The sequence below is a fragment of the Palaemon carinicauda genome, chromosome 1, assembly GCF_036898095.1.
Source record: "Palaemon carinicauda isolate YSFRI2023 chromosome 1, ASM3689809v2, whole genome shotgun sequence".
Taxonomy (NCBI): Eukaryota; Metazoa; Arthropoda; class Malacostraca; order Decapoda; family Palaemonidae; genus Palaemon; species Palaemon carinicauda.
Window position 1 is genome coordinate 98,819,797 of NC_090725.1, and position 27,014 is coordinate 98,846,810.

General features: G+C 43.6%; 1 protein-coding gene across 2 annotated transcripts in view; it reads left to right on the top strand.

Moving 5' to 3' along the window:
- Window positions 1-2,585: 2,585 nt before the first annotated feature.
- The window catches only part of LOC137650070 (uncharacterized), a 640,515-nt gene continuing 616,086 nt past the window's right edge, over window positions 2,586-27,014 (top strand). For both annotated transcript variants that reach the window (XM_068383141.1, XM_068383132.1), the window contains exons 1-2: window positions 2,586-2,720; window positions 19,243-19,337. In XM_068383141.1, coding sequence (XP_068239242.1) covers window positions 19,296-19,337 — 42 coding nt within the window. In that variant the 5' untranslated portion in view covers window positions 2,586-2,720; window positions 19,243-19,295. The remainder of the gene's footprint in view (window positions 2,721-19,242; window positions 19,338-27,014) is intronic.

Genomic DNA, 27,014 nt, shown 5'->3' on the forward strand with positions numbered 1-27,014 from the left:
CTCACTGGGCCATTTTCCCTGTTGGGGCCTCTGGGTTTAGGGCATCCTGCTTTTCCAACTAGGATTGTAGCTTAGCAAATAATAATAATAATAATAATAATAATAATAATAATAATAATAATAATAATAATAATAATAATAATAATAATAATAATAATAATAATAATAATAATAATAATGTAGCTGACAAATACCTTGATGTGCCCACCACGAACGAATTCAGTGTGTTTGAAGTCGAAGCTATCATTAAAAAACTAAAGAGATGTGAAGCCCCTGGATACGATGAATAACTGATGAGATGATACTGGCTGAAAATGAAGTGACTCCCAGAATACTTACAAGATTCCTTTGTAAAATGTGGCATGGGGAGGCAAAGGATGACGATTGGGAGTTAGGAGTGTTGGTGAAAATTGCAAAGCAAGACCTGACTGATTGCAATAATTACATTGTCATCACACTTAGGTAATTTGTTATGAAAATATGCAGTATGCTTATTCTAAAGAGATTGGAAAGAAAGATTGATGAAAAGCTGAAAGATGAGTAAGAAAGATTTCGAAGAGGTAGAAGTTGTATTGACCAAATATTCATTTTGTGACATGTTGTACAGTGATGCGTAGACTATAGAAATCCACCTTTGATGGCATTTGTGGATTAAAAAACAAGCTTTTGATAGTGTGCATCGGCCAATTTTATGGAAAGTCCTGCGTTATTATGGAGTTCCTCTTAAATATGTGAATTTGATTAAGTCTGTTCATGATCATAGCAAGCGCAAAGTTGATGTTAATGGAGTCCTATCAAATGAATTCCAGTTAACAGCGGAGTATTCTAAGGGAATGTGTTGTCATCTATATTATTTATCCTCCTCATGAATTTTGTAATGAGTAAAACAGTCGGAGAATTTGGAAAAGGATTGGACTGGATAGATAACAGGAAATTAGAAGACATAGAGTATGCTGATGATGCTGTCTATGTTAGCAGAACACGAAAGGATTTGCAATGCTTGCTTACCAGAGTGCATGAAATATCACACGAAGTTGAGCTCGAGATAAATAGAAGAAATACAGAAATGATGAAAACAGAGTATGCAATGGAAGATTAAATAACATTGGGAGGTGAAATGATTAATGAGGTAGAATCATTTAAGTATCTAGAAACTATGATATCCAATACAGGATCTTTAGAATTAGAGTTTAGTGAAAGATTTAAACATGCAAATCAGACAATGGTTAGGTTAAGTAAAATATGGAAATCAAATCGCCTGAAATTACATATAAAAATCAGACTATGGATCAGTTTACCGAAATCGGTGTTACTGTATGGACATGAGTCAATGTATGACAATGAGACAATCTCCAATAGAATTAGTAGATTTGAGAACAAAGCTCTCAGAAGGATATTGGGAGTTAAATGGCAGGACAGGATTAGAAATGAAACTATAAAAGAGATTACTCGAGTGCCATATGTAGAAAATCATGATGAGGGGTAGATGGAGATGGTTTGGGCGTACTCTTCGCACTCCCCAATAGAGATTAGTTCACCAAATGTTAGGCTGGACTCCACAAGGTACTAGAAGAGTTGGAAGACCCAGGCCTACATGGCTGAGGACTATGAAACGCGAAGTAGGAGATGATAAATGGAGAAGTAGTGAATTAAAAGTTCAAGACAGAGATGACTGGCGAAATCTAACCGAGACGCTTTGCGTTAATAAGCCTAGGAGATGATATATATACATATATATATATATATATATATATATAAATATATATATATATATATATATATATATATTCAAAAAGGCCCATAAAAGAAGCAAAGGAAATATAAATAAATCACTACATTTTGACAAATACACATTGGCCCTCTTCAAGGTGTAAAGTAAAACCGAGGAACAGATTGGAGAGTGACAGTTTATATATGAAAGCAAAAGGGGGTTTCCAATTATTCTAAGGTTGTATTTCAACCTTAGAGCAATTGGAAATAACATTTTGCTTTCATATATAAACCGTCACTGTCCACTATTCCTCATTTTTACTTTACACCTTCAAGAGGGCCAGTGTGTATTGGTCTAAATATTGTGATTTATTTATATTTCCGTTGTTTCTTTTACATGCCTTTAGAAGAAACATGTTGAATTGTTCAATTACAGTTATAAGTAAAACACACATACACACACACACACACACACACACACACACACATATATATTATATTATATATATGTGTGTGTGTATGTATTACAAATACCCGTTATCCTTATTCAATAAATCACATTCATATAGTGTACTGTGCAACTTGAATTGAGCAACAACTGTACACTTAGTTACCTACTATTCCTTATATTGGGTGATGATTACTACAATTGCTCAAACTACTCCCAATCACTACAATGGGATACCTAGCGAGTTTCTGGAGTCATATATCATGAATTACGAATACAATATAAAGATACTAAAATATTCCGCTTTTCAATTAAAAACTATAAATGTTTTTATGGAAAGGTACCGTTTTCCACAAACTTTATGATATTGATATTACTAAAAATAAGCATCATATTATAGCTTTTCATTTGATTGTTTTGACGGGGGTTCAAGAGAAGCGTCTGCTGCTAGTCTTGCTACTTCAAGACGTCTCTGTGATGCTACCTGCTGCTGAAATCTCTAGTTTTACGGAGTTGCAGCCTTGTTTCGTGTCATAACTACTTAGGTTATGTAACATTCGTAGTAAGTTTTACTTAGACTTTTCCTTTAGGTTGATTTTTAATCCAGAATGCTGTACTAGTAATATTCATTAAATTCGCAAGGTCAAATATATTACTCATGTCTTTTATTCTGCTCTCGTATCAGGTTGCTGCTGTCAGGTACCGTTAGGTGATCTTGATGTACTACTTCCTTTTACTATATGGAGAGCAAAACTTCTTTCACAGTTTTATAGGATAACGTTAAATGTTTGCAATATCCATTGGCATAAAATCCTATTGTCTTGAATTGAGGTTCCCGGTAGATGTCTTGTATTCGGAATTGAATGTCATCACTCATCAAGGTAGATCCACGTAATACACGGCAAAATAAACAAAACCACATTTCAGACCCCTTTCGACTAGTCTTAAGCTAAGGTAACAGCAACATTGTACCTTCAAAAGAATTGTTAATATATAGATCATAAACTGACAGTGACAGATGCTACAAAAGTCCATAAGATTAATATAAATAATGGTAGCATGAAATAACCAAATCTACCCAAATCCATTAATAACTTATAAGGTTTGTACTTGTCTGTCAAGAAGGATCGTGCCATTGTAACTTGCTACATGAACATTGTTATATATCCATCAAATTAATGTGTGCAGCATTGCTGAATAGTGTAAAGGGGTTATACTAAAAAGTGTCTGGGAATTAAAATTGTGGATGAATCAATGCCAATATGGTATAAGGAATAAGGTTTTTAGGTTCAAAAAAATTATTTCATATACATCATGACGATACTCGAATAACAGAGAAACACACTGAAATATAACAGCATTGTTTATAGCCATGATATTCGTCTCTGATATTCAGTGCATCTCTTTAGCTTGGCGTAGGCTCATTTCAAGACTAAAATATCTGCTGGATTAAGGTGTAGTAATCTATGAGCTTTTTTTTACTGGAAACCTTTTCCAACACTCGGTCATCGACGTATTGTCTATTTTTCATTCGGCTTCTCTCTTTGCGTTGTTGGCATTGTCAATAACACATCCAAGGTTGTTTGGAATGTTCATGAGTAAAAGGTCTTTGACAACATTTATAAGAGCCTTCAGCAGATCCTGTGCCTGAAAATTTGCCAGCATTGTTTCTTCATTCTTGTGGTACAATCTATGATTTTATACTGTATACAAATCTAATATTTGGTAAATTTACAGTTTCATCCATTATGGGGAAACTGGAATAAAAATATATTTGTTGCATCAGAAATAGTGTAGTTCCAACGAATTTAACGTTTATTTTGACCGCAAACCATCCTATTTAGAGATTTACTAAGTTGTTCTAGAATGCAGAAAGACCCTACTTCATCCCAACAATTATGGGGGACACCAGGTGGGAACCGGGGTTTTGGGTGGAGGGGGGGGCGTCAAATGATATTTGCAATAAATGAATACTTATCCTTCCACCACCCCTCCCCCTATACCCCTATCTAGCCCTACCGGGAAGGGGGGGGCCTCCGCCCCCCCTGCGACCCCCCCCCCCTTCGACCCCCCCTTAAGGCCACAGTGATTTTCAGGGCACTACTGAACCTAATAAAACCACCTAACCTAGCCTAGGGGCTCTGTACCCCTACCTAGGGGCCCTGTACCCCTACCTAGACCTACCGGGGGGGGGGGGGGGGGGGGGGGGGGGCTCCGCCCCCCCCCCCCCTGCGACCCCCCCCTTAAGGCCACAGTGAATTTTGGGACACTACCGAACCTAATACAACCACCTAACCTAGGGCCCTGTACCCCTACCTAGGCCTACCCCTGCGAGGCCACCCCCCCTTACAGCCACTACCTAACACATCCATCAAACCAAATCCAAAGTGATGGTACTGCTGCATACTGTACATCGTTATACTATCACCATTATAATATACTCTATAAATTAATGAAGCTTACCTTAAACTGTTGGTTCATCAAGATGTGTTGCTGCTTTGAGGAAAACGTGAAGCAGTTGGGAAGGTTCCTTGACATGCAGGCCAATTTGGATTTTGTAAAATTAAATTGTCTCTCTGGCACAAATCCACTAGGTTTTCAATAATCCCCGAATAACTTACAACAAATTCATTGCAAGTTAGGAAACAGTCAGGACAAGAAGATGGAATTTCAACTTCTTGTGCAACATGAGATGACGTGCTTGCTACTGCCTCCATTTCTAAGAACGAAATGAAATGCATGGGAAAGATGTATTGTGGCGCTGTTGTATTGTCGCGCTGTGATTGGCCAAACATGTATGACGTCATAGTGGACAGGCGCTGTGATTGGCCAAACGTGTAAGACTTCATAGTGGACTAGTTTGTCAGCGGATTATTGTGGTTACAGGGCTCATTTAAGCAAATACAAGACACAGTCAACAATAACAACAGACTTAGAAAAAATCTGGGAGGAAGATATGAGTAGCGTGAGTTTGATCGTCGATATATAAAGAACTAGGCATTTGCGACAGATAATCTTTTACAGAAATACTACAAAAGACTTGCTTTACTCGGGAAATATATTATTATAATAGATTTCCCATAATGGATGAAACTGTAAATTTTCCTAATATTTTACTGACATTACATATACAAGAATGCGATGAAGCATGCGATCATTTCTTCATCTAGTTCCAAATGAATTAATGGTTTAAATATTAATTTCCGTTTCCTTTCTCTGTCGCTGAGGAATTAAAAGTATATTTGTTCCAACACTGAGTACTTACCTTGAACTACTTTCTTAAGAGTATCCGGGATCTCCTCCCAACCGACCAGAATTTTGTGTAGTTTACCCTATCTCCGTTTTCTATGCGGGGGAACCTCTGGCGGAAGGATACGCGCCATGAGGTGACCCAGGGTCAAAGAGTGTGCTCGCTAAGGTCTCGACCTTCAGTAAGTTTTCTGGTCGCGTCGTGATTACACGCCGCGCTCTCTTCACCCAGTGTGACCCTTTGTGTCCCCCTACCCTTTATGTCTCACATGGTACCCACGCGGTCCCCTCGTGTTCAAACCTTACCTTATCCTACCTTTCCCTCTGTGTTCCTGTGTCGATTGGTGCTTGTGTGGTGCGTTATGGAGCATCCCCGCCATTGCCCTGGGCCTATGGCCGGTAAATCTTGTGGGGCCTTTCTTTCCAAGTCGGAAGTTGATCCCCACTCTGTGTTCGTCGTGTAGGGGCAGTGTGTGTTCCCCTACAGCCACATGTCCGGAGTGCGAGTCCTAGAACAAAATTCAGTGGGTGCGCTACGGCACTAAAAAGAAGGAGGTAACCAAGGTGTCTTTTCATAAGGCTTGGAACGGATTAGGCTATTTACATGTAAAACGCGACTCAGGATACGAAAAAATCAGTATACAAAACCGTATCCTGAACGGATTACTTTCGTATGCTGAGGCATCACTGTATTTAGATTGGTCTTTAGGAGCCCTAGGGAAGAAGGTCTCTGAAATGAAAGGCTCGGACACTAGCAGTCTTATTCATTTGATGTCTTATATGGACAAGGGAGTTAAGGATGGCTCTAACGAGTTGGCTGCTCTTTTCACGGCTGGAATGATTAAGAAGAGGGCCATTATGTGTTCTTTTCTCTCAGCGGGAGTTTCCCCTTACCAGAGATCGGAATTGCTTTTCTCTCCACTGTCCTCTACTCTATTCCCACAAGAGTTGGTAGGGGAGGCTGCCACTGCTCTAACCCAAAAGGCTACGCAGGATCTAGTGACCAATACGGCCAGGAAAGTTCTACAGTGAACCCTCGCTACTTCGCGGTTCGACCATCGCGGATTTACCACTTCGCGGATTTTTTTCATAACGCATGTATATACATATATCGCGGATTTTCCGGAAATTTCGAAAATACCGCGATGTGACCGATGGTGCGAGATAGGAGAAAGTAAGGAAAATTGAATCATGATTGATTTTCAATATAAATGAAACTTTGAGGAGCAACAAAGATATCATTTGTTAGAGAGATAGAGAGGTAAGGAATGGGAGGTAGTGAAAAGTAGCCCACAGAGAGAAAGAGAGAAAGAGAGAGAGAGAAAGAGAGAGAGAGATAGAGAGTGTGTGTGTGTTGTTTTAGATGTAATAAACAAAAAATTTTTTATAGGTTATAACACATTGGTGCTTATGTAATATCAACTGTATACTGTAGACGGTTTGAATAAGTTAAGTAATGAGCGGCAGCTAGACGTCAGCTGATCTAATCACAGCCAAAAGTAAAACAAAAAGAAGTCAACAATACTCGATTTTTAAAACACACCCGAAATTAAAAAACAAAAGTACATGCTTTCTTAATGTGCAATTAACTATTTATAGAGTAGCAATTTTCTAGAATAAAATGATGTTTCCCAAAAAAATAGTGGTTTGCTGATGAAATCGGATGCTGTATTTTTAGCAACGATTGAAATGGATATAAACTCCGCATAATTTTTTCATTTCGTATTTAATTGACACTAAGAAAACTAATTTTAGTTTCTTCATCTATATGTAAGTATTGTATAACACGAAGAGAGAGAGAGAGAGAGAGAGAGAGAGAGAGAGAGAGAGATGAATCAGCTGTTGTAATTGAATGCCGTGTTTTTGTTTCGTGAGAATTTCATCGCCACGACTATAACAACAACATACTGTACTGAACTTTACAGTATTATACAGACTACTGTAATATGATAAAGTAAAATATTTGTAATAACCTATTTTATATGAAATGGGGCTATTTTTTTTGTTTAAAATTTACATTTACGTACGTAAAACAACTCTCTCTCTCTCTCTCTCTCTCTCTCTCTCTCTCTCTCTCTCTCTCTCGTAAATTGTTTTCCGGCTTTGCTACGTATGTATGATTTTATATAGATACGGTAAATAATATTTGTAATAACATATTTTCTAAAAGCTTTTACTGTAATATCATTATTTATCACTTTCATCATGCGCGTTAAATGCCTTCGTTTGTTTACTGAGCGTACTTTATTACGCCGTCGTTTCAGGCGGCGTCTTAAAGAAAAACCTTTCATTTGGAAGTCCTAAGAAAAATTAAGTAAAACATTGGTAATAACAAAATCAACATACTGTACTGAATAATCAATATAATCAATGCAAAAACTAACCTATACACAGATGTGTAAATGCGTTTGTTTCTTCATTATGATCAGAGATAAACGTAAACAAAACATTGGTTGCCATTTTTTATCGTGCTTTTTGGCGTGTTTAGGAAACGCATGATATAAAATCGCCTTTAATATTTGTGCCTGTTTTAGTTTAGGGTACTGTAGTACATGCGTTAAGTGTTCTGTACATTAAAGGGTAGTTTGCTAACAGTACTATGTACAAGGGAAGGTTTTAAAAGTCTGAATATACATGTTAAATAAATAGGTAAATATGGTGTCACTACTTCGCGGATTTTCACCTATCGCGGCTGGGTCTGGAACCTATCTACCGCGATAAACGAGGGTTCACTGTACTTTCTTCTTTTTCGTCCCGTAAACCAAAAGAAGGTACTTCTGGGGTACGACCCTCTCAGCCCTTTAGTGGTAAACCTACCGGAAGGGGTTCCTTCAGGTCTGACGGGAGGAAACCTAAAAAGAGAGGAGCCAAGACTGGCCGAGGTAGAGTCTGACTGTCCTATCCTTCAGACAGCAGTAGGAGCCAGGCTGAATTACTTCTTGAAGGCCTGGGAGAAGAATGGGGCGGACCCTTGGTCCGTCCTAGTGTTGAAGGAGGGATACAAAATTCCATTTTTATCAAATCCTCCACTAGTCACAGATCCAGGGGTTCTTTCGCCCAGATACAGGGAGGGGCCAAAGAGGCAGGCCATGCGGCTTCAGATGTGTCTGTTACTGGAGAAGCGAGCGATAGAGAGGGTGCAGGATTTAACATCTCCGGGGTTTTACAACCGGCTATTCTTAGTACCCAAAAGTTCGGGAGAATGGAGACCAATTCTGGAAGTAAGTGTTCTTAATGGCTACGTCCAGAACACAACGTTTACCATGGAAACGCAAAAGACAGTTCTGGCAGCGGTAACGAAGGGCGATTGGATGGTTTCATTAGATCTTCAAGACGACTACTTCCATATTCCAATACACCCCAGCTGCAGGCGTTATCTGAGGTTTATGTACGGAAACAAGGTCTTCCATTTCAGACCCTTATGTTTCGGTCTCGCACAGCTCCTCTATTGTTTACCAAGATCATGCTGAATGTCGCAAGCATGCTGCATTCAAGGAGAATCAGGGCCTCCCTGTACCTAGACGATTGGCTTATAAGAGCCACCTCAGCCGATTGCTGTTTGAAGGACCTGAGAATGACATTGGAATTGATCAAGGAACTGGGACTCCTGGTGAGTACGAAGAAATCGCAGCTGACTCCATCCCAGGAGATTCTTTATTTGGGGATGGAGATTCACAGTCAGAGTCTTCAGGCTTTTCCGTCGCCTGTAAGGATCCAAACAGCACTCCTAAAACTTCGAGCTTTTATAGAGAAGGACGTCAGTTCAGTGAGGGAATGGATGAGCCTTCTGGGGACTCTCTCATCATTGGAGAAGTTCGTGTCTCTGTGGAGGTTACATTTACGCCCCCTTCAGTTTCACCTCAATTGGCATTGGAAGAAAGGGGACAGTCGACAGGGAAAGCATTCCCATCACGACTTCCATAAAGACGCATCTTCAGTGGTGGAACAACGAACACAGACTGGAGGAAGGCCTGTCGTTGAATCAGAAGAGCCCAGACCTTGTGTTGTTTTCCGACACCTCAAACTCGGGGTGGGGAGCAACATTAGGGAAGAAGGAGCTTTCGGGTCTGTGGACGTTAGAGCAAAAGACTCTCCACATAAACCAAGAGGAGCTTTTAGCAGTACATCTGGCCCTCAAAGGCTTTGAGGAGCAGATCCTGGGCAAAGTGAATATACTTACCCGCTGGTTATATAAGTTAAAAACCCACCTCCTCCCCTCTAGAGACCATGGGGCATGGAAGATCTGAAGGGTTTGGTATAGTTCTACCTGAATACCGCAAGGGCTCTAGTGTACACCTGGCATATCTGCGATAGCCGCGAGATTTTGAATTTTCTGCTGGGCGTCTAGGGACTTTAGCCATTCTTATATAACCAGCGGGTAAGTATATTCAAAAATTTATTTTATTATGAAAATATCATATTACTTAAAATTTGTGATTTTCTCTCTTTCTCTTTGACAGAGTTGGAAGCAGTGGGGGCATACCAGATCAGAAGGAAGAAGTCACCGAAGCACAGGAGGACCAATCGGATCAAGTCTCAAGATCCCTCCTCATTTTTTCATGGGATGAGTTGTACCATACCAAGTTTAACTCGGGTAGGGATTAGGATACTAGGTATAGGAGTTCACACTCATTCTACCCCCGCTAGGTCTCTTACAAGACTGAGGATGAGCACTACGGGTCAGGACGGTGGCAGCTGGTCTTGTCCCTCTCTCCCTCTCAAGACGACAGTAATAATAAAGAAATCCAATGCGCAAGGGGTTGTCTCAGACGGGTTTCCTGTCTTCTACAGTCTATTCTTGGAGGAGAAGTTGACAGGAGTATGGAGACTGGTGAATGGTCTCTATCCTGTGAGCAAGTTTGTTGTAAAGGCTCTGTTCAAGGTTGAACGGAAAGAAGGCCATCACCAGAGGAGAGTACATCTTAATTTTTCTAATCTGATTTTCAGGTGGCCATTCATTGATCGAGCACTTTTTCCTAAATGGAGAGTTGCATCAGTTCAAAGTCTTGTGCTTTGAACTATCCACCTCTCTGCTGGTGTTCACGCTAGTCTCAGCCTGAGCCCGTTTGAACGAGATTTTCCTCCAGAGGTATCTCAACGATTAGATGATCGTGTTCTTTCCAGGAAAATGGTGCTCTAGGGTCAAGATAGACTTCTAACATTTTGTCACAATCTGGGGGTCGTTGTCAATCGAAAAAAGCCTCGTCTCAAGGCCAAGAGAAGGTACTCCACGGCCAAGAGAGGGGTGGAGTACCGGTGGTCTTTCTGAATCATATCAACAGGCTTGGTGAGGTTGCGCGACCCCTTTTTTCTTACAATTCAACGTTTACAGGCATGTCAGTGGTAACGTCTTCTAGGACATCTTTCATCGCAGGAGAAACTCCTTTCCTATAGAAGCCACCACCAGTGATAGCTACAGGGCTCCTTGATGCATCACTGGTCAGTCGGTGAATACAGCAGTGATGGAGGTTCTTAGGGGGTAGTTGGTCAATGAAAACCCTAGAGACTCCCCTCCTTCAAAGATGTCGCTGTTCATAGAGGCTTGAAGGACTGGTGGGGACACGAGCCAGTAAGATGACACTGCCTCAGGACTGTGTCCGAAGAAGAGGGCTGCAATTCAACCTCTTGGAAATGCAAGCTGCGCTATTGTCCCTGCAAGTTTTCCAACAGATTTTAATAAAGCAAACTGTAGTGTTGATGAGGAAAACATAACCTTAGTGGTATCTGTCAACAAGCAAGAAAGGGCTGCTCCACAGGACCTTTGTGAGTTTGCAAGGTAGACACACCATTTGGCGTTCGACAACGCACTGAGGCTGTCGGCAATCTACATTCCAAACAAGAGGAATGAAATAGTTGGGATGCTTAACCGCTGGAACCAGTTAGTAGGAACAGATGGTCTCTTCTACCTGCTGAATTATAGTCATGTGGGAAGGCCTTGTGTTGATTGTTCTCCTAATCTGGGAGGGAGTGTTTGTACTCGCACACTGGTGTGACGGTTACCATTGTTTCACTTGGTGCAGGTGAGCTGTCATACCCAGAATGAACACCAGCACTGTATGGGACAAACACTGACTGTTTGAGAAACATTGGCACCAGATCTTGTCTTAGTGGGTAAGAGGCATGGGCCTCTTGAAGGGAAGAATGGGAAATTTTTAGTTTTTTGGGGGTAAGTCACTGTTGTGTCAGTTGTCAGGACAAATCAATATGAACAGTAGGTAGTATAGAATTAAAAAGTTTTATCAAAATTTTACTGTTTTCCACATTTATCTGTGAATTAAGGCATGGGTCAGATGGTTAAAAGATCTTCTATAGCTGGGCTTCAGCATACCTGAATTCTATTCATAGCAAACTATTGGAATCCGATATAGACCGTGTCGGGACCTCAAATGCATTATCTACTCCTTTAACTTCTGCTTCTAAACTAATGCTCACAATCGGTTTTTATTAGTCTTTAATGATAATTGGATTATCTTATTACTCCTCTTTTCTCATATACACTTACAGTAAATGACACAGCTATGTTCCAAAAATTTCTTGGGATAGAAACACAAAGGTTATTGCACTTTTTTCTAACAATAATAGAGATTCACTTACTCCGCAGTATATTAAGCAAATGTTATTTTAGTTCAATGAGCATATTTGTGGTTTAATTTTTTTGTAATATATCACAATTCTGACATTTAAGCTACAGAAATAATTACATCACATTATAAGTTAGATAACTTAGTTCTAGATTACGTCTTATGTTCAATATATTTACTGCTCAATTCAGACCTTGGTTTACCTTTTAATTTATCCAAGCCAAACACTTCTGTTTTGTATACTCAAATCATTAACCTGGCTTACATTAACAGACGTAGCTTGAAGGGCAGTGGAAGTCGGAAAATCTGACTCCGAACTAACACTCTTTCCCCTATTCTTTTATTTTATGAATAGTACTTATCTGGCAGTTATATATATCTAGCTTAAGTCTCTGACTTCCGGCAGAATTTATTCTAAAATCGCGGCAACCGCCTTGTGGTGGTTGTGCGGTTAGGTGGTTAATAACCCTTACAGGGTGGTACCTGGAATAATTCCCATTTTCCGTTCCTCAGATTATCTCTGCCGGCCGGATCGACAACATCGTTGGTCCGCCATTAAGAGTTTTTCGAATCACTTTCCCTACATCTCTGTTTTGGACTTCGTTTGGTGAAGTACACTGTGTTGGGATTTGGCAATCGTGTTTTGTTATTATTTTTGTATTTTTTGCTTTGCTTATCATGAGGGAAAAACTTCATATTCGTGTATGTGCGAGTGATATATGCAAGGTGAGGTTACCGAAAGTGTCGGTTAACCCTGACACAGTTTGTATGGGTTGCAGGGGGTTTGAATGTGCACTAAATAATAGGTGCAAGGTACGCGAGGGTTTAAATGAAGATGATTGGTTAGCTATGAAGCGCTATGTGCGCAAACTAGAACTCAACAGAGTTAGGAGAGCTAAATCAAAGTCTGCTAGTGAAGCTAGTTTAGATTTATCTATTGACCCTTTAATTGTTACCTCTTTGGAAGTTGTTCCTTCCCCGAAGGTAGTAACTCCTGCCCCTTCTACAGGATCTGCGACTGCGGATTACCCTCGGTATGCCAGGATGGCTGCTGAGTTGGAGGCCATTAAATTACAACTTGCGGCCTTTAAAGGTAAGGGTGAAAGTGATATTAGTGGTTGTGAAAGTGCAGCGGAGGTGGCGGCTGATCGAACCTGTCATACCCCAAGGTCTAGACCTCTACCAAGCTCCCAGGACCAAGGGAGAAGGTATGTCTAAAGCCGAAAGGGGGTGAGAGGTGCTTATCCTCGGTCAGTCGTCGCCTCAGACAATCCTGTTGCGACCACCCAGGATGCTCTTGACCGCCGTAGAAAAGGCGTGTCTGATACGTTTGTGTCCTCACCTGATCCTTCTCCTAGACGCAAATGGCAATACGAATCAAGACCGACGAAGAGAAGGTGGGACCGGGATGTGCAGTCTCGCTCTCCCTCTCCCGGTTTGAGTAACCGAGAACCTGAACCTTCGGAGGACGACTTCGATGTTGTTCCCGTTAAGAGGACGAAACAGAGTGTCCTTAGCCCAGTTAAACCTGATAAATTTCCTGCTTCTACTGCCAGCGCTCCCTAACAGCTGCCTCCTTCGGAACCGCGAGAACCAGCAGAAGTTGCTAAAGCTTTCATGGCTGTTATGCAGGAACAGCTTTCATCGCTAGTACAAGCTTTCAGCCGCCCTCCTTCCTAGTCCGTCAGACGTAAGGATGTCTCTTTGCCACTTAAGAGATCGTCTTCTAAGAGGGAACGAAGTATCTCTCCAAAGAAACCTCTGCGCACTTCGTCGGCCGTACGACAACGCACACCCTCTTCATCGGCTCGACGCCAGGACGTTACTTCCTCTCGCTCTCGGCCCCAGGACGATACTGCCTCTTGCCCTCGGCGCCAGGACGATTCTGCTTCTCGCTCAAAGCTCCAGGACGATTCCATCTCGTGTTTTAGGAAGCAGGACGAATGCAGCCTGCTTTATCAGGACGATACTGCTTCTCGTCATCAGGACGATACCGCTTCTCGTCATCAGGATGATACCTCTTCTCGCCGACAGGGCGCTTCCTTCTCTAGGCGCCAGGACGACACCTACGCTCGGCGCCAGGACGACACCTACGCTCGGCGCCAGGACGACACCTACGCTCAGCGCCAGGACGACACCTACGCTCGGTGCCAGGCTGCTTGCAGCCTGCTTCTTCAAGATGTTGACCTTCATCAGAACCTCGATGATATATCGGAAGAGGAAGAGAAACCTACCGACTCTGCTAGTGACTATAAGGTTCTGTCTCGCTCTCTTTTAGAACTTTATGGGGAGGAATTCCAAGCTTGGCGCCTCGTTTTCCTCAGTCTCAATTCACCAGGAAGAAGGCTACGAAGCATTCGGCCCTCATCAAAATGAAACTTTCAATTTCTGCTAGGAAAGCACTCGCTAAGGTGGGTGATTGGATGAAGGAACGGAGACAAGCGGTCAAGACCACTTTTTCTTTCCCACTATCTCGGCTCGCTTCCAAGGCTGGTATGTGGTATGAGACAGGGGAACCTTTGGGTCTAGGAGTACCTGCTTCCTCCCAAGGTGACTTCTCTGCTCTTGTGGACTCGGCAAGAAGACATGCACTGAACTCTGCCAAGATGATGTGGTCCATGTCGGAGCTTGATCACCTCGTCAAGGGAATTTTCAGGGTTTTTGAGGTATTTAGCTTCCTAGACTGGTCTCTCGGGACTCTGGCCAGGAAGACAGAATTCCTGGAAGGCACAAAGGATCTGACGAGTATCATGTCCTGCATGGACAAAGTTCTTAAGGGATGGGGCTAATTAGGTGGCTTCCCTTTTCTCAGCAGGGGTCTTGAAGAAGAGGGCCTTGTTGTGCTCCTTCACCTCAAGATCGTAGACTATTGCCCAGAAGTCGGAGCTGCTTTACGCCCCTCTGTCACACCATCTCTTTCCCAAGCTCTGGTCAGAGATATCTCCCTTTCTCTGGCACAAAAGGCTACTCAGGACCTTTTATCTTGGTCTGCCAGAAAGCCTTTGCCTGTTGCTCCTGCTCCTCTGAAGAAGGAAGAGAAGAAGTTCCAGCAGCCCTTTTGGAGTAGGGCTTCCTCGAGAGCGGATTTCAGGGGGAGAAGACAAGAGTCAGGGCCAAGGACTAGCAGAGGTGCGTTTAGGCCCCGATCCAAGAAATGAGATGGAAGTCCTCCAGACAACAGTAGGGGCAAGACTGTCTCGTTTTTGGCATTCTTGGAAGAGGAGAGAGACGGACACCTGGTCCCTCTCGATCATCAAGGAAGGTTACAAGATCCCCTTTTTAAAGAAGCCTCCTCTCTCAGACACTCCCCTAGCCTTAGTGGCTCAGTACGCCGACACGGGGAAACAAGAGGCTCCTCTGGAGCTTGTCGACCAGATGTTGGTCAAGGGAGCAATAGAGCTAGTTCGGGACCTTACCTCCCCAGGCTTTTACAATCGCCTGTTTCTGGTTCCCAAGAACTCGGTTGGATGGAGACCAGTCCTAGATGTCAGCTCTCTGAACGCCTTCGTGGAGGAAACAAAGTTCTCCATGGAGATGACTCAGTCCGTGCTGGCAGCAGTTCGTCCAGGTGACTGGATGCTATCTCTCGACCTGCAGGATGCTTATTTTCACGTCCCCATTCATCCGATTTCAAGGAAATTTCTGAGATTTGTGATTCAGGGCAAGTGCTTTCAATTCAGGGCACTTTGCTTCGGTCTCAGCACGGCTCCTCAAGTTTTCACCAGGCTAATGGCGAACGTGGCAGGCTGGTTACATCAGGAGGGGATAAGGGTATCCTTCTATCTGGACGACTGGCTGATCCGATCACAGTCGAAAGAAAAATGTCTGGAGGACCTACAGAAGACGTATACGATGACTCAGGACCTGGGACTCATCATCAACAGGGAGAAGTCTTAGATCGAACCGAATCAGACTATTCTCTATTTGGGGATAGTTCTGAATTCAGTTCTTTTTCGGGCTTCTCCCTCCCAGGAAAGGCAGACCAGGTGCCTAAAGAAAGTCAGAGGATTTTTAAAGAAGCAGGAATGCTCAGCGAAGGAGTGGAGGAGTTTGCTGGGAACTCTATCCTCCCTAGAGCAGTTTGTCTCGTTGGTGAGACTGCACCTAAGACCTCTGCAACACTTCCTCACAAAGGTATGGAACAGGAAGACCCAGGAGCACTCCTTTTCTTTTCCCATTCCGACAGAGATCAAGGATCTTTTGATGTGGTGGCTGGACCCAGCTCTGTTAGGAGAAGGGATCTCCTTGTACAAGAAGAACCCCTACCTAGTGTTATTCTCAGATGCGTCGGAGTCAGGCTGGGGAGCAACACTAGGGAACAAGGAGGTCTCAGGCATTTGGGAAGGAAGTCAGGTCAGTTGGCATATCAACAGGAAGGAGTTGATGGCAATTCTATTGGGACTAAAGGCCTTCGGAACCTCGGTGTCAGGGAAGACTGTGGAGGTCAATTCAGACAACACCACAGCTCTCGCGTACATCAGGAGACAAGGGAGAACTCACTCCCTCTCTCTGTTCAGAACAGCGAGAGAGCTTCTCCTTTGGGCGAGCGAGAACAGGACTCAACTGTTGACGAGGTTTGTTCAAGGGCAAAGAAACATCAGGGCAGACATGCTCAGCTGGAAGGGACAAGTTCTTCCCACAGAGTGGACTCTCAACCCGCATGTCTGTTAGAGCCTCTGGAAGTTGTGGGGCAGACCTGTAATAGACCTTTTCGCCTCAAACTTGAACAAGAGTATCCTCAATTACTGCTGCCTAGAACCGGACGAGGAAGCGGTAACAGTGGACGCCTTCTTGATGGATTGGACGGGGATGGACATGTATGCGTTTCCCCCGTTCAAAATCATCAATCTGGTTGTCAGAAAATTCGCTCTCCTCGATTCGGGACGATTGATCCTAGTGGCTCCCTTCTGGCCTGCAAGGATTGGTTCACCGAAGTGGTGGGCATGCTGATGGACTTCCCAAGAAGACCCCCTCGCTCTCAAACTGACTGCCTTCAGACTGTCGAGAAGCTCGTTAGATCTCGAGGCTTCTCGGCACAAGCGGCGAAAGCTATTGCCAGAGCAAGAAGGATCTCGTCACAAAGAGTCTACCTGTCTAAGTGGGAGACCTTTAGAGCTTGGTGCAGGCGGCACAAGATTTCCTCGACCACTACCGCTCTGAGGCAGATTGCAAACTTTTTATTGTACCTCAGACAGAATGCTAAGCTGGCTGTATCTACCATCAAAGGATACAGGAGTATGCTCTCAACCGTCTTTAGGCATAGAGGCCTAGAGTTGTCTCAAGATAAAGATTTGCAGGACCTCATTAGGTCTTTTGAGATGACGAAACAGGTACAATTAAGACCCCCATTTTGGAACCTGGATGTGGTTTCTGTGCTCTTCGAGATGTAACAAAGAAAACCCTCTTCCTTATGACTCTAGCGACTGCCAAAAGGGTCAGCGAGGTCCAGGCGATTGAGAAGCGTGTAGGCTTCAATCAAAATGGAGCGGTTTGTGCCTTAAGGTTCGACTTTCTCGCCAAGAACGAGAACCCTTCGAAACCCTGGCCTAGGACGTTTGAGGTCCCTAACCTCACGAACCTAGTGGGTCAGGAGCAGGAAAGACTCCTCTGCCCAGTTAGGGCCCTCAAGGCTTATTTGGCCCACGCTAAGAACGTGAGGGGTGCTTCCAACTCGTTATGGTGTTCAGTGAAGGATCCTCAAAAACCCCTGTCAAAGAATGCTTTGTCCTTTTTCCTGAGGGAAGCTATTAGGGAAGCCCACCTCTTATGTGAGGAAGAACACTTCACCCTGTTGAAAGTACGGGCTCATGAATTGAGAGCCATTGCTACCTCACTGGCATATCAGAAAGATATGTCAGTTAGGCAAATCATGGACACAGCGTTCTGGAAGAGCAACTCTGTCTTCGCTTCTCATTACCTCAGAGAGGTGAGAGTAAACTATGACAAGTGTTATACCTGGGACCCATACGTAGCTGCAGCTTCTGTATTAGGCAAAGGAGTTACTACCCCCACTCAACCTTAGTTTGTATGCATGTATGAAGGTTTGTGTTTTTATGGTTGTCTGAGGACCTCGTCTTGTGGTACGGTTCCCTCAGTCCAGATAAATAGTTTATATCTATTTCTGCAAGGTTAGGTGGTTAGTTTTAGTAAGGTTGCAGGTTTTTATTATATGGGGCAAAGGTAGTTTCTGAAGTCTAGTCAAGTTGTTGGTCTTACCCCTTTGACAGACTCGATTGAGTTGTTTGCAGCATAGCAGGTCTACTCCTGGCTGAACACTCTTAAGTGAAAGCGACTCTAGAGGCAGTAACCTTTGAAGTCAGCTACCTTAGCAGGTAAGGAATCAAGGTGTTTTTTCTCCTACAACTCTTTTGTTGTTTCCCCAACAATGTTTACTGTCTGTTTCCCTCCTCCAAATGTGTGAATCAGCTATATATATATAACTGCCAGGTAAGTACTATTCATAAAAATGGAGTTTTTATGATAAAACAAAATTTTATGAATACTTACCTGGCAGTTATATATATATTTTAAAGTCCACCCACCTCCCCTCAGGAGACAGGTCGGGCAAAGATAATCTGAGGAACAGAAAACGGAAATGATTCCAGGTACCACCCTGTAAGGGTTGTTAACCACCTAACCGCACAACCACCACAAGGCGCTTGCCGCGATTTTCGAATAAATTCTGCCGGAAGTCAGAGACTTAAGTTATATATATATAACTGCCAGGTAAGTATTCATAAAACTTAACATAAAAACTCAATTTTTCTCTATCTTTCATAGCAGATCCAATTAGCTTCAGATAAGAGAGCATCAAATGCTAAAAGACATATTGAATGAGAATCTAATTTTACTGATATTAGCCTATTCACTTCACAATCTGCATATACTTTTGTTAGAGAAGCCACAATTTCTATTCTAACATAAGAATGAACTGAAAAGATAGCCTAGCTTTGTAGCATGTGGTCCATGAAGAAAATTGAGAAGTCAAGATGGTGGCAGATGAAGGAAGGCTTGTATACACAAATGTACATTCCTCACCATATCTTTCTGGTGGGAAGCAAGGGTTTTACATCTTTATAAAAAGAACTAATTTTATTTATATTTTGTCAAGCTTTTCATACAAAAGGGAATACAGTAGTACATTGATTTCAGGAAGTGCATTTGAAATAGTATAGTATATCTATATAAATGTTGGATAAACACTGACATGATTGATTTGGTTATGAAAATTTTCATTCTTCAATTTGTTTTCAGTTTATCAGGAGCATGTGCTAATAAGGCATCACAGTTTTACATCAACAGTGACGATGGAGGCTTTAGAGAATGAAAAAAATCTTTCTGATACTCAGGTAAGTTTTGTACAATCTTATATCAGCATTACTCGCGTGGGAATTATGAATATTTTAGGTTTTTCAATATTAATCTTACCCGATGATCATGTAGCTGTCAACTCTGTTGCCCGACAGAAATCTACGGTCGGGATACGCCAGCGATCGCTATACAGGTGGGGGTGTACACAACAGCGCCATCTGTGGTCAGGTACTCTAGTACTTCTTGTCAACACCACCTCAATTTTTCCTCTGTCGTGCCACCGGCTAGACCTACTTGGATACGCTGTTGATTCTGGAGTTATTGTTCACGATTTGGTGATGTATTTGCTCTAGAGTTTAGCCTTCGCTATTCAGGAAGCTTTATCATTAGCTTAGCAAGTTTTTGGAGTTAATTTGATTTAATTTTGGTGACGAAGAGAGTATGAACTCTCTTTCACTTTTAAATGGCCGACCCTTCCCTTAGACGGAAGTGTTGGTGTCGAAGAGAGTATAGACTCTCTTTCTTAATTTTGCTTAACAAAGTTATAGATTTATTTTATATCTCTCCGCCTTTTATAGGCCTCTTCGATTAACTTCCTTTTATTATAAACTTATTAAAATTAATTTTTATGTTTGTTTATATGCGACCTTTCCTAATAGTAGGCGGTCTTTTCTTGGAACCGAAGTTAATTAACATTGAGCCCGTCATATCGTTTTTACCTGTTAAGATTTTATGCTATTTTAATGTTTTTGAAAGAATTTCTTTGATAGTCTCGTACTGTTTTCAAAGTTGAACTAACGTTTTGTTTTGTCTCCGCAGTTGTTGACGTTCAGAACGTTCAACTTGCGCTCTATCGTTACGATAGAGAGAGAGTATTCACGGTTTCACGTTGCAGTAAGAGTAAACCGATTCTAGCGTTTTGTTCATTCTTTCTTAGCTTAAATGGTTTTAATTCTAATAAAAGAACTTTTTATTTGGGAAATCTTTCAGTTTTTTTTTTTTTCCCTTTAACAATATGTTTTAACGATATATATACTTGGGCTCATCTCTCAGGTTCTAAGTCAAGAGAGAGAGAGAGAGAGCTAGAGACGGAGGGAGAGAGAGGAGGATAAACGTTTCGTTCAAGCGGGTAACGTTGTTATCGTTTTTGCTCTTCTCCCTAGTCTCTTTAGGGGAAGAAGGTAAACGTTTCTAGAGTTTTATTCTTGTTCCCAGGCTTTAGCGGTGAGAGATTTTAAACGTAGTTTATTTGATCTAGTGTTTAGTCTCTTTTCCAGCCACTGAATTATTTATCTTTCATTATGTTTTTCTGTTACATTGTAATACTGTTTTCGCAATTACTAACTTTTAATGAAGGATAGAATTGCGTGTTTCAGGTACAAACCACTTAAAGTTTCGAGTTCAGTGAAATAAGTGCAAACAGAAAATCAAAAGTGATAAAGTGATAAGCGCAAAGTGTTACAGTGTTGCGTTCGAGGGTTCGTCTGTTCGTGCCAGTTGTTCGCCTAGTCTGGGACCTCTTATAAGCTCCCAAGCCCAGGGGAGAAGTAACGTCGAAGGACTTATGGGTTCATCAGGCCTTGATCGACGAACAGACGTTTCCCTCCGTGGTTTCGGGTGTACCCACTCACGTAGCCGACGTGATCACCCCACCCACACAAAGACGAGAGAGCCCATTTATTCCTCGTCTGCGGAAGAGGTTTCTCGCAGAAACCATGGACCAAATCTTGCAGCTTTTAAGTGCAAGTCGGTCCCTTCCGCGCAAGTCCAACTCCTAGGTGTAGCCACTGCCACTGGGTCAGTTCGGACTTGCTGCAGTACGACAACTGCACACCTCCCAGAGAGGCAAGGTGGTACCGCAACAGGCAGTAACTCCGTCTGTTGCCGCACCAGCTGTTTTAGACCCTCAGTCTCAACGGACAGTAGCTCCGTTTGTTGTTGTCTTTCATAGACCCTAGTGGTCCATGCTGCAGACTATACAGTCTCAGCTTGCTCCTTCATACAGGAGTATCATGCTGGAAGGTTGACAATGTAGCCTGTTAACCTACAACCCGCCGAGGTTGTGCGCTCAGCAGATACTGCGGCTGCCTGCTCCCACCCTCCACCTGTGAGAGCTCCACCTCCGATGCGCAGTCCACCCTGCCAGACGCATGTTCTTGCTGCGCCTCCTGCTTTCATGCGTGAGTTGCCGCATCGGGAGTTGCCGGGTTCCAGCACTATGAGGCAACCTCCTCAACCCATGAGGCAGGAGCCTCATGCTATGCGGCAACCTCCTCTACCCATGAGGCAGGAGCCTCATGCTATGCGGCATCCTCCTCAACCCATGAGGCAGGAGCCTCATGCTATGCGGCAACCTCCTCTACCCATGAGGCAGGAGCCTCATGCTATGCGGCATCCTCCTCAACCCATGAGGCAAGAGCCTCATGCTATGCGGCATCCTCCTCAACCCATGAGGCAGGAGCCTCATGCTATGAGGAGCCTCATGCTATGCGGCATCCTCCTCAACCCATGAGGCAGGAGCCTCATGCTATGAGGAGCCTCATGCTATGCGGCATCCTCCTCAACCCATGAGGCAGGAGCCTCATACTATGCAGCAACCTCCTCTACCCATGAGGCAGGAGCCTCATGCTATGCGGCATCCTCCTCAAACCATGAGGCAGGAGCCTCATGCTATGCGGCATCCTCCTCAACCCATGAGGCAGGAGCCTCATGCTATGAGGAGCCTCATGCTATGCGGCATCCTCCTCAAACCATGAGGCAGGAGCCTCATGCTATGCGGCAACCTCCTCAACCCATGAGGCAGGAGCCTCATACTATGCGGCATCCTCTTCAACCCATGCGGCATGAGCCTCATCCCTTGCAGCATGAGCCTCATCCCATGCAGCATGAGCCTCATACCATGCAGCATGAGCCTCATCCCATGCAGCATGAGCCTCATCCCATGCAGCATAAGCCGCATGCCATGCAACATGCTCTGCATACCTTACAGCATGCTCTACATACAGCATGCTCTGCATACCTTACAGCATGCTCTGCATACCTTACAGCATGTGCATACCTTACAGCATGCTCTGCATACCTTACCGCATGCTCCTCAGTCACACATCTTTGGTTGTTGCCAACTCACAAGACTGTCAAGCAGTTTCATAACGTTGCCTTCTGGTCTGCTGCTTTTGCACCAGTGAAACCCTCACTGAGAGAACTTAGCTTTTCTCGGATATGGTTCCTGTAGATGAGAAAGTGCTATTCTCCCTCCTTCTGATATTCCCTTGAGGACTCTGTCATTTGGAGAGGAGCCTTAAGCTGCTTAGCCTCCTATGGACTTTTATTTAAGCATAACATGCTTCCAGGGAGGGTAATGGTTCCGCTTCAGTCGCTAACCCCGTCTGTTGCCACACCTGCTCCCATAGACCTTGAGCTTTGTTGCAAGACATGCAGTCCAAGCTTAGTCCTTGTTAGAGGATTTTTTTGTTTACGGAGTCAGTGTGTCACTGGGAAGACGTTCAACAACCAGCAGAAGTGACTTGTTGTGACGCAGTGCGGCAACCTCAGCAACCCGATAAGGAGTTGTCTGTACTACCCAGACAGTCTAGACAGTTTCGGGTTGTCGCTGTACTTCCTCGCTTCCCCATGGTTGACAGTTCACAGACTGTGCAGCAGTACCATGATCTTGTGTCCGGCTCCGTCAGACGACTGGCTTTTAAGAGCTCCCACAAGTCGTTGCTGTCTGGAGATTCTCAGATGGACTATGGATCTGACCAAGGAACTGGACCTCCTGGTCAATTTAGAGGAGTCCCAGCTCGTCCCATCCCAGACCATTGTCTACCTGGGTATGGAGCTTCAGAGTCGAGCTTTTCGGGCTTTTCCGTCGGCCCCAAGGATCTACCAAGCCCTAGAATGCATCCAGAGCATGCTGAGAAGGAACCGATGCTCAGTCAGGTAGTGGATGAGTCTAACAGGGACACTTTCATCGCTGGCCCTGTTCATCGAGTTAGGGAGACTCCACCTCCGCCCCCTTCAGTATCATCTAGCTGCTCACTGGATAAAGGACATGACGCTAGAGACGGTCTCAGTTCCTGTTTCCGAAGAGAGGAGGTCTACTCTAACGTGGTGAAAGAACAGCTTTCTTCTCAAGGAAGTCTACCTTTGGCTGTTCAGAAACCCGACCGCCGTCTCTTCTCGGACGCATCAGACACGGGCTGGGGTGCGACTTTGGACGGACAGGAATGCTCGGGAACATGGAATCAGGAGCAAAGGACACTTCACATCAATTACAAGGAGCTGTTGGCGGTTCATCTGGCCTTGATAAACTTCAAGTCCCTCCAGCTTAACAAGGTGATGGAGGTGGACTCTGACAACACCACAGCCTTGGCTTACATCTCCAAGCAGGGAGGGACTCATTCGTGGAAGTTGTTCTAGATCGCAAGGGACCTCCTCATCTGGTCAAAAGATCGAAAGCTCACGCTGGTAACGAGGTTCATTCAGGGCGATATGAATGTCATGGCAGATCGCCTCAGCCGGAAGGGTCAGGTCATCCCCACAGAGTGGACCCTTCACAAGAATGTTTGCAGCAGACTTTGGGCCCTGTGGGGTCAGCCAACCATAGATCTGTTCGCTACCTCGATAACCTAGAGGCTCCCGTTGTATTGTTCTCCGATTCCAGACCCAGCAGCAGTTCACGTGGATGCTTTTCTGCTGGATTGGTCCCATCTCGACCTGTATGCATTCCCGCCGTTCAAGATTGTCAACAGGGTACTTCAGAAGTTTGCCTCTCGCAAAGGGACACGGCTGACGTTGGTTGGCTCCGCTCTGGCCCGCGAGAGAATGGTTCATAGAGGTACTGCAATGGCTGGTCGACATTCCCAGGAGTCTTCCTCTAGCTAGTGGACCTTCTACGTCAACCTCACGTAAAGAAGGTACACCCAAACCTCCACGCTCTTCGTCTGACTGCCTTCAGACTTTCGAAAGACTCTCAAGAGCTAGGGGCTTTTCGAAGGAGGCAGCCAGAGCGATTGCCAGAGCAAGGAGGACATCCACTCTCAGAGTCTATAAGTCTAAAGGGGAAGTCTTCCGAAGCTGGTACAAGGCCAATGCAGTTTCCTCAACCAGTACCACTGTAACCCAGATTGCTGACTTCCTGTTACATCTAAGGAACGTAAGATCCCTTTCAGCTCCTACGATCAAGGGTTACAGAAGTATGTTGGCAGCGGTTTTCCGCCACAGAGGCTTGGATCTTTCCACCAACAAAGATCTACAGGACCTCCTTAGGTCTTTTGAGACCTCAAAGGAACGTCGGTTGTCCACTCCAGGCTGGAATCTAGACGTGGTCCTAAGGTTCCTTATGTCATCAAGATTTGAACCTCTCCAATCAGCCTCTTTTAAGCACCTCACATTAAAAACTCTTTTCCTCGTGTGCTTGACAACAGCTAAAAGAGTAAGTGAGATCCACGCCTTCAGCAGGAACATAGTTTTCACATCTGAAACGGCTACATGTTCCTTGCAGCTCGGTTTTTTGCTAAAATGAGCTTCCTTCACGTCCTTGGCCTAAGTCGTTCGAGATCCCAAGCCTGTCCAACTTGGTGGGGAACGAACTGGAGAGAGTACTTTGCCCAGTTAGAGCTCTTAGGTACTATCTAAAAAGGTCATAACCTTTACGAGGACAATCAGAAGCCTTATGGTGTGCTATCAAGAAGCCTTCTCTTCCAAGGTCTAAGAACTCAGTTTCTTACTAAATCAGGCTTCTGATTAGGGAAGCACATTCTCATCTGAAGGAAGAAGACCTTGCTTTGCTGAAGGTAAGGACACATGAAGTGAGAGCTGTGGCTACTTCAGTGGCCTTCAAACAGAACCGTTCTCTGCAGATTTTTATGGATGCAACCTATTGGAGAAGCAAGTCAGTGTTCGCATCATTCTATCTCAAAGATGTCCAGTCTCTTTACGAGAACTGCTACACCCTGGGACCATTCGTAGCAACGAATGCAGTAGTAGGCGGGGGCTCAGCCACTACATTCCCATAATCCCATAACCTTTTTAACCTTTCTCTTGAATACTTTTTATGGGTTGTACGGTCGGCTAAGAAGCCTTCCACATCCTTGTTGATTTGGCGGGTGGTCAATTCTTTCTTGAGAAGCGCCGAGGTTAAAGGTTGTGATGAGGTCCTGTAGTATGGGTTGCAGCCCTTTATACTTCAGCACCTAAGAGTCGTTCAGCATCCTAAGAGGACCGCTACGCTCAGTAAGGAAGACGTACTTAATAAAGGCAGAGTAATGGTTCAAGTCGTCTTCCTTACCAGGTACTTATTTATTTTATGTTATTTTTTAATAACTAATAAAATGAAATACGGGATACTTAGCTTCTTTGTTAACATGTATGCTGGTCTCCACCCACCACCCTGGGTGTGAATCAGCTACATGATCATCGGGTAAGATTAATATTGAAAAATGTTATTTTCATTAGTAAAATAAATTTTTAAATATACTTACCCGATGATCATGATTTAATTGACCCACCCTTCCTCCCCATAGAGAACCAGTGGACCGAGGAAAAAATTGAGGTGGTGTTGACAAGAAGTACTAGAGTACCTGACCACAGATGGCGCTGTTGTGTACACCCCCACCTGTATAGCGATCGCTGGCGTATCCCGACCGTAGATTTCTGTCGGGCAACAGAGTTGACAGCTACATGATCATCGGGTAAGTATATTCAAAAATTTATTTTACTAATGAAAATAACATTTTAAGTTCAATAATCACAATGAGTATGTGAAGTCTTATAGTCAGACTGATATGATTAAGAAAAAAAAGTTTGTTCCTACACAAATATGAACCATTGTCCTTTAAAAGGAATATATCTTAAGCGAGCTTGAACAACCATTGAAACTTTCAACATTGTAAGTGCGGTAGTTGGCAGGAGATAGGCGGGTAGTCACCCTCCTGCCCAACTGTATAACGTTACTTTTTTTGGGGGTTGCCAAGATTATGGATATACTCTTTGGTACTCAACCCAACTACAGTATTGAATCTTATCTTCACATGTGATAAGTGTCTGTGTTTGTAAATGCTTTTGCTTGATAACTGAAGCACATCAAAGGAAAGTATGTGGTGTAAATGGAAATTTATACCCATGAGGATACAAACCTTCTTTCCCACTTGTTTATTTTTGAAGGATGAGACTATATTCAGTTCCCTTCCTGAATAGCGGGACTGTCGGCAGTTTCTCTCCTGAAGGGCGGGACTGTATGTAGTTCCCTCTTGAAGAGATCGTACTGGGGAAGGAAACGCACTTCTGATAGGGAAACAATGAACATTTCCTTTGATGTTATTCGCTATGCTTGGTTTTTCCCTTCCTCTGGAATTTTTTTTTTTTATTGTAGCCCAAGTGTTCACTCTTTTCCTTCATTCTTGAAAGGGATCTTTGTTATCTTCCAAACTGGCCTGACATAATCCTGACTGTAAACATTATGAAGTGCCAGTGTTATTCCCCTCTCCTTTCTCATCATTGGGCACTTTCCGTGGAAAAGTTGTTTGCGAAGTGGATATTTGCATAGGAAGGCCTTTTAATCAGTCACTTTGGGCTTGGTGATCAGTCTTCTTCAAGAGGGAGTTACATACTCTCCCTTTAGTTGATATCTTAAGAGTTGGTACAGTGCCACAACAGCACAAACATCCTTAGATGTGACAGGCATGTCTTTGTTTCAGTATCCAAGCGTTGATGAA